This window comes from Geotrypetes seraphini, chromosome 15 (genome assembly GCF_902459505.1).
Source record: "Geotrypetes seraphini chromosome 15, aGeoSer1.1, whole genome shotgun sequence".
Lineage (NCBI taxonomy): Eukaryota > Metazoa > Chordata > Amphibia > Gymnophiona > Dermophiidae > Geotrypetes > Geotrypetes seraphini.
In genome coordinates, this window is record NC_047098.1 from 64244593 (window position 1) to 64256645 (window position 12053).

The following is a 12053-nucleotide window of genomic DNA, read 5'->3' on the forward strand; positions in this document are numbered from 1 at the left end:
CTGTACCTTTTCCTGCTTTGTTCTTCAGCATGCCCAAGCGCAGAGGGAAACAGAGAGGTGATCTTCCTGCCTCCTCCGCCTCCTTGCTAATGCGCCAAACAGCAATAACTTCTTTCGCTGTCCCGGTTGTTCAGGGCGTCCCAGCTCGTCAAGGCCCCCCCACGCCCAGGGAGAATGTCGGGGATGCCGATGGCGTTGCAGGAAGTGGCGGGGATATTATTAACCCTGCTTGCGCTGCCGGGCTTACCCTGACCCCGGAGGCAGTTTCAGTCTCGCTGGATCCATTACAACAATTGCCAGCGATGGGGGGACTAGGAGTTCATGGAGGTTCAGGAAATGGAACAACTCAACCCGATTTGGACTCTTCAGTTTCATCGATGTTTCCTGCTTCCTTCCTGACCCCATTGAAGAAACCATTGGTGATTGACTTGGAAGCACTCTGGGAGGCTATTGAAAGCCTTCATAAGGTATGCTCCTATTCTGTTATAGTTATGCAAACTTCTTCATTACAACTGAAAGATATTGAGGGGAAAATTCAACACCAAGACCAGAGACTAGACAAACATGAGAAGCAGGTCTCTGATTTACAAAAAATCTCTAATCTTCAAGTTAAGGATAAAGCAATGTTGTCTAGGAAGATTGAAAATCTGGAAAAGGCCAACAGGAATTTAAATTTAAGACTAATTAATTTTCCAGTTACCAGATTACAATCACCCAAGGAACTTTTTCATCAATTCTTAACTTCAGTCTTAAAATATCCTGAGACTTCAGTGCCTCCCTTACAGAAATTATATTATCTAAATACTCCTAAACCAATGACCCAGGACATAGAAAATCAACAGACTGAATTAGATATTACAAATATTTTGGAGTCTTCATATTCCGAAATCTCTGAAAGGGCTACTTTACTTGTGACCTTTGTTTTTTTACAAGACAAAGAAGCAGTTCTTCGTCTATTCTTTAGGACTGAGAATGTTGAATTTTATGGTTCTAGAATAGCTATATTTCCAGATGTTTCTAAATGGACGCAGCTGCGTCGAAAAAAATTTCTAATGTTACGTCAATCTGTATTGGGCTTAGGAGCTACCTTTCAGCTGCGCTTTCCATGTAAATGTTGTATTATTTATCAAGCAAACAGATATGTTTTTTATGAACCCGATCAATTACAATTTTTCTTGGAGGCTAAAGTGGCTTCCGTATCCCCTCAAAGGTGTGGGTGAACAAGAAGAAAATCTCAGCAGAAAGGCAATACTAGAACAGCAGGCCATGATCGAAGACCTACGATTAGATTCTGGAAAATATGTGGGCAAAATCCGCAGCAGAATGGAGAAAGCCTGGGACAAGCCCAACGGCAAAGATAAAAATTGGAAATGAGCTCTGGCCTACAGTAAATTGGTCAGAGTACATGGTTCTTAAGTGCCTTCTTGCTTTGTGCTCTTTCTCAGTAGAACTAAAATGGCAATGTTGTTCCATTTGTGTGTTCCAAATGTAGTGCTCGAGCCCATTTGTGATGTTGTGACTGCAACACTTACTTTCCAGATAGGCAGAAAAAGTCCAACAGAAGCCTTAAAAGTGGAAGTTACATACACACGCATTCTCGCCCACCCACCATATCTTCCTGCGCTTCTTTCTGGAACGCTCTCTTCAGCCCTAGGGGGGAAGTGCATCAAAGCTCTTGTGGATCGTGTATAAAATTCCAGTGACTGGTATTAATAGCAGAGGCTGTTTCATGCTTTACTGCTGTCAAACTTTGGCTGGAGTTTCACAATGTCCTTTTACACAGAGCCTGGCGTCTTTTCAGCTTGTTATTGAGAAGTCTCTGGTGAGTCAGAAGTGGGGGGGTGCCGACTGCACACCAGTGACCTGTGTGTGCTCTGTGTGGGTGAACAAGTTAAAATGAAGCAGTATTACTATCCCAAATGTTAATCCAGTTAATCAGTGAAAACAAACATGAGTTTCAGCATGTGCAAAATAAATTCTAGCATGGACCAACTTCTCTTGGAACTTTTTTTTTTTTTTTGGGGGGGGGGAGGGCGCTGTATTTTTTTATTAATAGGTAGATTTAATTGTCATTTGGTAGGGGAACTGGCCACTTTGATAAGAACCTCTCTGACTCGATTTAATTCAGATCCTTCCAAGTTAAAATGGGCCCCTGGTAATGTGGTTAATGGTTGGCGCGACAGGCCGAAGCCTGTTCAAATCCCACTGCAGCTCCTTGTGTGCAAGTTGCTTAACCCTTCATTGCCTCAGGGACAATGAACCCCCCCCAGGGACAGCAAAATACCTACTGTATCTGACTGTACACTGTTTCAATAGCTATCAGGCTTGCAGGTGGCATATAAGAAATAGAAAATAATGTGTAGACAACATGGTGACACTGATATGACTCAGTAGATGTACGTTTCATCAAAGTGCGATGTCCTTCCACTCTCAAAAATGGAACCCCTTTGTCCAGCCCTTGAGAACAATTTCGGACAATGGCTGAACACTAGAAGTTCTGGAACACATCCTTCTGTTAAATGATACAATGTAGAATTACGAGGTACTAGTATATATGACATCTGCTAGGGATGTTTCATTTTCAGATTTTTCCAGATTTTCATGTTTCTTCAGTTTGTTAGACCTGCAATGGCAGTCTTGGCAATCATTTTAAAGCAGAAGTGGCCCTGGACAGGAAAGCGGGGGGGGGGGGGGGGGGTTTCCTTCTCCCAAGGAGACCACTAGACTACCAGAGCTTGTTAAAGTAGGCCCATGGATATGGACAGTGATGCCACATAGGTTGAGGAGTTTCTTTGCATGTCTCTTCTATGTTTTGATGTACAGCACTGCGTATCTCTAGTAGCACTATAAAAATGATTAGTAGTTGTAGATTTCAGACTTGGATAAGAGTCCACCAAGTCTGTATGGGAGAGGGATGGGCTATATGGATTGGGAGGGAGCCTCTATGCATAAAACTGTTTACTTTGAGTTGTTGGTATGTAGAATTCTTTTTTTAGGTTCAAACAATTTTTATTGATACAAACAAGCAAAAAACAAAAGGAATTGACCCCAAAATATTCACAAAGAAGAAAATCCAGAGAAAACCAAAAAAAACTCTGTGGAGTGACGATGTTCCTAAATGGACTTTATTTGAAAGTATCAAAGTTCCAAAGGTACATTAAAATCATCCACATAAAATAATTCCATCCACATAAGTAAATCATCCATATAAGAGCCTTAAAGGACCTAGTCCGCTAGGGATACAGGACCCAACACAGTCCGCGTTTCAACAAAAAGTCTTCTTCAGGGGTCTTAAGTGGATGATTTACTTTTATGTGGATGGAATTATTTTATGTGGATGATTTCGGTGTACCTTTGGAACTTTGATACTTTCAAATAAAGTCCATTTAGGAACATCGTCACTCCACAGAGTTTTTTTGGTTTTCTATTGATGCAAACAACAAAGACAATGCTAAGGTACCCCCAAGGTGCTCAGTACAAACAAATATGCATCAAGTATAACGAACATGGACAAAAGAAAAGGAACATCAACCAAACTCCTCTCCAGCCCACTCTACTGAGGGCGAGCGAGGGTAAGGAGAGCGGAAAGGCACTCTGAGGCCCTGGACTCTTAAGAGCCCCGAAAATGCTGCACCACCCCCTCCCCCCACTGAATCCCCTTTACCCTGTCCGTATCTTAAGTTCCAGAACCTTCCCAAACCCCTCACTCCCTCCCCAATCCCCTCTCCCCCCCAGTTTTGTGTTTTTTTTTCAATAAAGATGGTTTAACAACAACAACAAAAAAAAAAAACAACAACCCCCCCAAAGCAACCCTAGGCCCAGGGGCCAGGTTAGTAGAAGAACTCATTTTTCTCAGTGGTGGGGTCATTTTGGGGGCCAGAGAGTTTCTGTTTCGGCTGGAAATGCTCCGGCATTTTTGGTTGAAACCCGAATCTGGATTTCAGTATGGTTTTGGTGCCAAATGTGACACTGAAATTTGGTCGGCCTCTAATGAAAGGGCAAGAAAACTGAGCCCAGTATCCTGGTCTTATCACCATGATGCCTTAGTTCTGCTGCAGCTCTAATGCAGGGAAGGATTACCAAGGCATACATTGTGTGTGGCATGTGTTGATGGTGTGTGTCTGTAACAGGTTTTCTTTCTGAGTGGGTAGGGTGTGACTTCATTATTCTAGTCCCATACGAAAGAGTTTTTTGGGATTTCCAGAGGCATCATATTTCCTCCAGCTCTGGGAGCGGAGCAGAGGAATATGGCAATAAAGGATTGAGGGGAGACTTTTTGATATTATTAATAGTTGCTGAAGAATTCAGGAAGTTCATTCAGAAGTGCCGAGTCAGCATTGGTGAAGCAATTACTGTATTATAAAGCTGCTGTTTTGTAGCTTGTGAAACAATGTACAAAACCTTAGTGGGTGGTAGGATGGCCCTGAATGATGAGCTTCTAAGAAAGGGGTGGAAATCACCGTGTTGCCAGATTATTGGAAGGGTCCCTTATCTTAAAAAATGCAGTGACGTCTTAAGGTTGCATGGATGCAGAAAGACACTGCGAGGCATTTGTGTGCATTTCTAGAATGCACAATGTAGAAAGAGCTTCGCTGCAGAATTAACTTGTGCGGGAAAGGCAGGGACTTTCTGTGGTTTACATATTATATGCAGGTCCTTATTTTGCACCCAGGACCTCACAGGTTCTCAGGCTGCTACGCTAACCGCTAGGCTGCATGTGGTACATTTTGGCACACAGTATATTAAAAACAAATGGTGCGGAGGCTATTAGGTAATTCCTCTGCAATTTTCATGTACACACACTGGGAGAAATTAATTGCCACGTCCGAGGCAGTGTGCAAGGGTTAGTTGAGAGGACTCGCTGCCATTTGTATTATTTTTTTTTTTTCTTTTTGTCTCTGCAAACACAAACCAGTAACTTTAAAAGGCAGAGAGAGAAGGTAACAGCTTTGTGCGCTTGTCCGAAGGAAATGAATCTGTGCATAAGTATCAGCCTTGCAAAAATTTTATGTGCAAGAAATTTAGGCAAGGCCAGTCTTTATGTGCTGGTACTTTAGTTTTCTTTGGACGTGCACACAATAAGGCACCCTTGCTGCAGAACCTTGGTGTGCACTTATCCGACAGGCTTTCCCGGACTTAGCACGTAACTTCCATCTCATTTGTTCACTGCATTGCTGCAGAATATCTTGTTCTTGAGTTAGAAGCTGTGTGCTCAGCCATCAGTGCACAGCTCTACTATTTGGCTTTCTGTGTCCAACTGAGTTTCAAAACTGGACTGAAATCTGGGTTTGGATTTTAGTTGAAACCTAAACTCTCTGTCCAGTCACCCCCAGCTGCCTAACTGATCATGTTCTCACCCTTGAAAAAAATGAGTCTCAATGCCATTCTGGTCCCCTGATCATCTACAGGACCTCCCACGGCAATCTCGGCAGCCATTTTAAAGCAGCTGCATCGGGCAGGAAAAAGTGGGGTTCTTTCCTGCTCCTGAAGAGGTCTTTAGACCACCAAAACAAGAGATGCTCAGGGTGGGAGGTAGCAGTGGCCTGGAGGGGGCAGGTATGGTGTATTCAGTTTCCGCTTTGGTTCTGGCTAAAATTGAGCCACAGATTTGGTTTGGGTCGGCCTCTAGCCTCCACCTCCCTAGGAGCCGTACCACGAGTGTCTAATGGTGCCTTTTGCTTCAACTTCTTACCCAACCTGAATTAGAAACCACTAGGCCTCTCCCTTTTCTGGTGTACTGCTTTAAAGATGATCATGTTTGGGTTTTCTCCAAACTGTACCGCCTGGATTTGATTCCAAAGCTATTGATGCCTTTCTCTAGGTCTACTTCTCTAGCTTAATTATGGGACTTGCAGAGGGGCTGGAGGGGGAAGAATATTTGGCCCAGGGTATAGGAGGTGAATTGACCAATAGAGAATTATGGCCCCTCTTGTTTCCACTTCCAAAGGGGCTAGTAATTCCTGTATAAACAGGCATGTATGTATTTAACAGTACAGTCATAATGTTTGAAAAATATTTTAGCGATATTACCACATTTTGTTGCCTGCTTCATGGAATTTGGATTTCATGGAAGCTTTCCCTCATCATGTCCTATGCGTTCTCAAGGTCATGACCTTGCAGTTTCCTTCTGCTCTTCTGGGTTTCCAACTCAGTCGGAATCACAAGACTTTTACTGGTTGATGCAATGCCATAGGTCTTGGTCTGAGGCAGTGAAGGGTTAGGTAACTTACTTGAGATCACAAGGCAGATTACTGGGATTTGAACCCTGCCCTGTTACAATTCATGTTTGAGTTTTGATATATAACACCTTTTCTGTGCAGGGCTGTGAAGTCAGAAGCAATTTTGAGTGGATTTGAGTCAATAAAAATGGACTGACTCCAACTTCAGCTTCAAAGTAAAAAAATAAATAAATTATAATATATGGTAAATATACTATGTTTTACTTTATATGTGTATGTATATATATATATATTTATTTATTTATCCTAAAGATATGCATATTGGGCTTATCTAAAGTTATGTTTACCAGTACTTTAGATCCAGAGCAAAAAAAATTTGAAGCCTTAATATCAGTTGAAGGTTTGGTGAACTGACTTCACAGCCCTGTTTCTGTGGTACAACCTTACACATTAGATATGGGGATTTTTTTTCTCTCTCCTAGTGGATTCACTCGCTAAGTTGGGAAGCTCCATCAGTATATTTCTTTGTTGCCATGAATATATACCTTCATCAGGGGTCCCAGGTCAATAGTTACGCAGGAGTTCACACACGGATTGCTTTCTGGTACTCGCTCTCTCACAGGCTACGGTTTATATTTGCAGCTTTCTTGTTTGCGGTTCTATTTGATCCCTTATTGACCTGGGACCCCTGATGAAGGCGTGTTAACTGAAACACGGACCGTGTCGGGTCCTTTGGTTTGTTTTTAAGGTGGTATTATTAACCGCACTCAATTATTTATTACAAATAAATTCAGCCTGCATCATTGTACGTGTTTCTGCCGTTTTTCCTTGTTTTTGTTTTGCATCTTTTACTGCAGATTTTGTTGGTTTTTCCCTGTGTTTGGCATGAATATATATACGTTTTATTTGTGGATTTAATCAAATATATTTTCTATTTTGCTTGTGTTGCAGAGGAAAATGAGAAGCTCCACCTTGAAAGAGAAGATGAAGAGAAAAAAATGATTGTGAGCATAGAAGACTTAAGGGAAGAGATCCCTGCTGTTCCAGTTTCTCCGCCAGCTCCTCCTCCTCCACCCCCACCCCTGTCAGCTCCCATGACGGTCATTCCTCTCCCTGTAGTCTCCAGCTCTCCCCAGCATGTGACCCAGGCTACCCTGTCCCCACCCCTCCTACAGCGTCATCCTCCTATGGTGGGCTCCTCCTGCATGGGCAAGGATGTTTTAGTGGCACCTGTCATCCAGAGACCTTCGGGCCCTGTATCTTCTGACTTGAAGGTCACCACACCTCCTTCAGGGAGCCCCAAGCAGCTGCAACAATACCCTGCTCCACTGCTGGCCATCTCCCAGCACCATGTTGTTCAACCTATCCAGCCTCAGCCTCAACCTCCACAACCCCCTCCCCCTCCTCCTCTGCCACAGGCTCCAGCTCAGCAGCTCAGTGCTCTGCGACTGACAGCAGCAGAAGAGGCCAAGCCCAGTGAACAGAAGAGGAGGCCTGGAGGGTGAGTGTGCAGAGGAGCCTATCATGGTCTAGATTAGAAGTTAAGAAACGTATGCATGATATTCTGGCTACCCAGAAAATTTGAGCTGAAGCTGCTTTCTTAGACTTGTATACACATAGGTCTCTTGAACAGATATGAGATACAGCCTAAAAATATGGTTTAAGGCTAACTAATGGTCCTTTTCGCTAAATACGAATGCGCTCATTATATTCTATGGACGCGTTAGCTAAATCGGCTGTTCCCTCTAAGCTGAGCAGGTGTCCTCCAGCTGCATTGCTACCACTAGGGGGTGGAATATTTTCAGTCGCTAAGGACAGGTATGTTCCCTGGAGTCCTGCAGAACTTGCCTGTCCCTCACAATTGAAAAATGTGACAGTAAAACAGCACCCTCTATTGGTGAGACTGTGGGTGGAGGACTCCTGCTCAGCTTAGAGGGAACACGACGGCCCCTGAGTAAAAGAGGGGGTGAGTTTTGTACTGTGTATGCAAATCAAGGAGCATGTTTCTGATGTAACCAGATGAAGGGAGGTGGGGGGGATTTTTTTTTTGGGGGGGGGTTTGTTGTTTATCCTTGCTTATTTATTAATAAAACAAATAGCACTTTCAGACCGTGTGTTTAGCTTTCACAGTAGCTTGTTTGCTAAGTAATTTCATATTGGGTTTGTAAAATTTTGATGCTGTTTGAGAAAAATATATGACCTTTAAAGCCAGAGCAGATTCTTTTGTTGTTTTAATCGGGTGAGAAGGCGTAGACTAGCGGCTTCTCCTGGATCCAGTCGCTGTATACATCACACAGTGCATAAGTGATTGGGAAATTTCACATATTATATGTTGAAGTAATTTATGGGTTCAGAAATTCAGAGGGACTGTTTTATTGAATCGACAGTCAAAATAGAGTACAAATGGGTGACGGGACAAAAGCGCACGAAACTTCGGCGCGCCAACATTTCAGTGCAGACAAATCGGTACTAGACCCCAGCGCGCCACCTAAAAAGTTACTTTTAAAGAGCTCTGACGGTGTGTGTGTGGGGGACCCCCCCCCCAGTTTACTTCATACTCTTTGCGCTGCCGTTGGGGGGTGGGGTGGGGGGGTGCAAAAAATCGGGAAAAAATGAAGTTTACTCTATAATGGAGGGTTCCAACCCCCCCAACGGCAGCGCGAAGAGTATGAAGTAAACTGGGGGGTTCCCCACTCACACCCCGTGTCAGAGCTCTTTAAAAGTAACTTTCGACAGCACGATGGAGTCTTGCGCCAATTTGTCTTCACTGAAATGTCGGCGCGCCGAAGACCCGCGCGCCAATGACTATTAACTGTACAAATGATGACATCAATATTTTGATGCATGTAAAACTTTTGACTCTATACAGTTATCTTCCCCCTGTCTCATTCCCAACTTATACAACCTCATTTACGACAACTCCAGAACTGAGAAAGTAATTCCACCAAGTATGGTAATGATTCTAATTTCTAAGCATACTGATAACCCTTGTATAATCCAGGGGTCTCAAAGTCCCTCCTTGAGGGCTGCAATCCAGTCGGGATTTCAGGATTTCCCCAATGAATATGCATGAGATCTATGTGCATGCGCTGCTTTCAATGCATATTCATTGGGGAAATCCTGAAAACCCGACTGGATTGCGGCCCTCAAGGAGGGACTTTGAGATCCCTGAATTAGCCTTTCTTCCCCTCTTCAACCTCTTCAGTCCCCGCTACCCTAACAAGAAGGTGCCAACCCTTAATGCACTGGCCCAGCCCATTTCCCCCAGTTCAGTATCAAACTACAAGCTTTTAGTGAAAACCTCTTAATGTAACTATTCTAGATTTGCAGAAACATCTTCCGCCTTTTTAGAAAATGTTTGTTTAGCCTGTTGCAACTCCAACGGTAGCAGCAGAATGCGATATATTCCTCCAGTACTAATAAGATGGAGCTGAGGATTCCAACCAATGATTAAAAGTGCAATTTTTCCACTATAGTAGCTTTATTTATAAGACTTCTGACTCCTTTGCCTGAGCCTCCAGCAGATCCCTTTTATCAAAAAGTACATCCATCGATGTTAGGGTTAGTCAGTTCCACAATATCACCCCAGAACTGAAAGATCTCTAACCAATATGACTGTATTTTAGGGCATTCCCATAAAGCATGGAAAAAGTGTGGTCTACTACTTGACGTTTTGAACACTGCATTTGCAACAATCCTAGGTCTAAATGCCCAAGTCTGTGAGAAATTGGCCCTGTGAAGCAACCAAAACGGACACGCTTCAGCACAGTATACGACCTTAAGTATTTGCAATATTAGAGGTAAGATTCAATGCCCATACCCCAGATATGGAGCCTATCGCTTTAAGAGGGTGCATTATGATCCTTGGATGAAATTAAACTACACAACGCTTTGTACACTAAAAAAAAAAAAAAATCAGACATCCCATATTCACTCCCATGCCAGGGGCAAGTTGGAACATCTAACTTCAACTTCACACCTTCCCCCCCCCCCCCCCCCCCGAGAAACCTTGTTATCAGATGCCAGTTACATAACCAGTCCCTTCAAAGAAGCTACATCTGAAATGTTTATAACCACCGGGGGAAGGGGGGTCAGGGGGAACAAGCACATTTAGAAAAGATTGACTTTGCCCATCATAAAAAAGGTATCTCCAACTAACTAATTGCTTCTTTGCATCGTCGAACAGCCTAGACACATTGATCTTCTATAAGGCCCAGATCAGCTGTCAAAATTATGAATCCCTTGCCTACTACAACAGAAACTTCCCAGGCCATGACTCATATATAACCGATTATTCTTATTTTTTTCAGTTAAAAAATGTTTTATTAAAGTTTTACAAAACCAGAACATAATGAACAAAACTTATGGTGCACTCATACACAAAGTCCAATATGGAAAATAGCACCACAATACATGCAGTACATTATTACCAAAAAGAAGACAATATTAAATAATGAAATAATAATCAAATGAAATGAGTTGAAAAACATAGTCTAGTATAAGTAGTAAGAATAAAGGGCATTATCTAGATGTCATACACTAGAGCAGGGGTGTCAAAGTTCCTCCTCAAAGGCCGCAATCCAGTTGGGTTTTCAGGATTTCCCCAATGAATAGGCATGAGATCTATTTGCATGCATTGCTTTCATGGTATGCTAACAGATCTCATGCATATTCATTGGGGAAATCCTGAAAACCCGACTGGATTGCGGCCTTCGAGGAGGGACTTTGACACCCCTGCACTAGAGGAAGGACTCAGTGCAAAAAACTGTAATCAGTACAGGGACAAAACAGCAGTGGTGGAAGTATATAATATTGACCTTGAAAATCATTTGCACCTAAGATTGATGAAGTGTAACGGAGTGGTCTGAAAGAGGAGCCCAAAGCTTTTCAAATTTATTTATTCATTGAATTTTTCAAATTATTAAACAAACACTTCAGTACTTGAATACAGATTTACATCATTAATCAAGAAATTTAATACACCTAACATCACTTACAGTAATGCAAGGAAAAGAAAAACTAAAAATTATTTAGTCCACAAACTTAAAAAAATATATAAATCCAAGTATTGGTATAATAATAAGGAAATATAGTTATTAATTACAAGAACAGCTCAGGAGACAATTATCAGAGTTTGTCACAACTCTGGAAGTGTGCGAGTGGAGATAATGCTCTTAAAACAGAGAAGCCGCAGGCACTGCAATTTCATCTTTAAAGACTATAAAATTCCCCTTTCAATCCATTAGACTTGGGGGCCTTATTAGAGGACATTGCTGTAAATATACAGAAAAACGAGCACAGGCGGCCCCACGAAACGCAGACCGCGTCGGATCAAAGTAAAAATAAAATATAAGCTAGCAAGTTTTTGAATATCAGCAACGGTTCCTTATCCAGCAGTAATCGGCGGTGTATGTGAAGTGCTGAAGAAATAAGCCCGCAAGATAAATACTGCTTTATTAAACTAACATTGCAAGTAATCTTGCATTTGCACTGTCTGCCACTCTCAAGTTTAATTGAAATATCTGTATTGTGTTGAAGATTTTAAATGAAGGGTGTGTCAGTATAGTGATTAACAGGCAGCACGGGACACTATCCCTTTCTGTCTTTTTAGAAAAAAAATGTTTTTTTTGCAAATTTGTTTAATAAAGGAAAAGTATTTAAATAAGTTAGAACAGTGTAGTTAGGAGGGGGTTGGATGCCTATGATGTCAGCAGGAGCAGATGTAATTGGCAGCAGATGACAGTTTTTACATCAGATAAGCCCTAAATAGGGTGTATGGCTTCATCTCCTGCGGCAAGCCACTCCTTTAATAATAGTAATTAATTAAATAATTAAAAACAATAAAAAATCGCACCCAAGAATATTTATAAAGAT

General features: G+C 42.2%; 1 protein-coding gene across 3 annotated transcripts in view; it reads left to right on the forward strand.

The window, feature by feature from the left end:
* The window catches only part of MNT (MAX network transcriptional repressor), a 95307-nt gene that overhangs the window by 23132 nt on the left and 60122 nt on the right, over positions 1-12053 (forward strand). For all 3 annotated transcript variants that reach the window (XM_033922502.1, XM_033922503.1, XM_033922501.1), the window contains one exon: positions 7131-7680. In XM_033922502.1, the coding sequence (XP_033778393.1) occupies positions 7131-7680 (550 nt within the window). The remainder of the gene's footprint in view (positions 1-7130; positions 7681-12053) is intronic.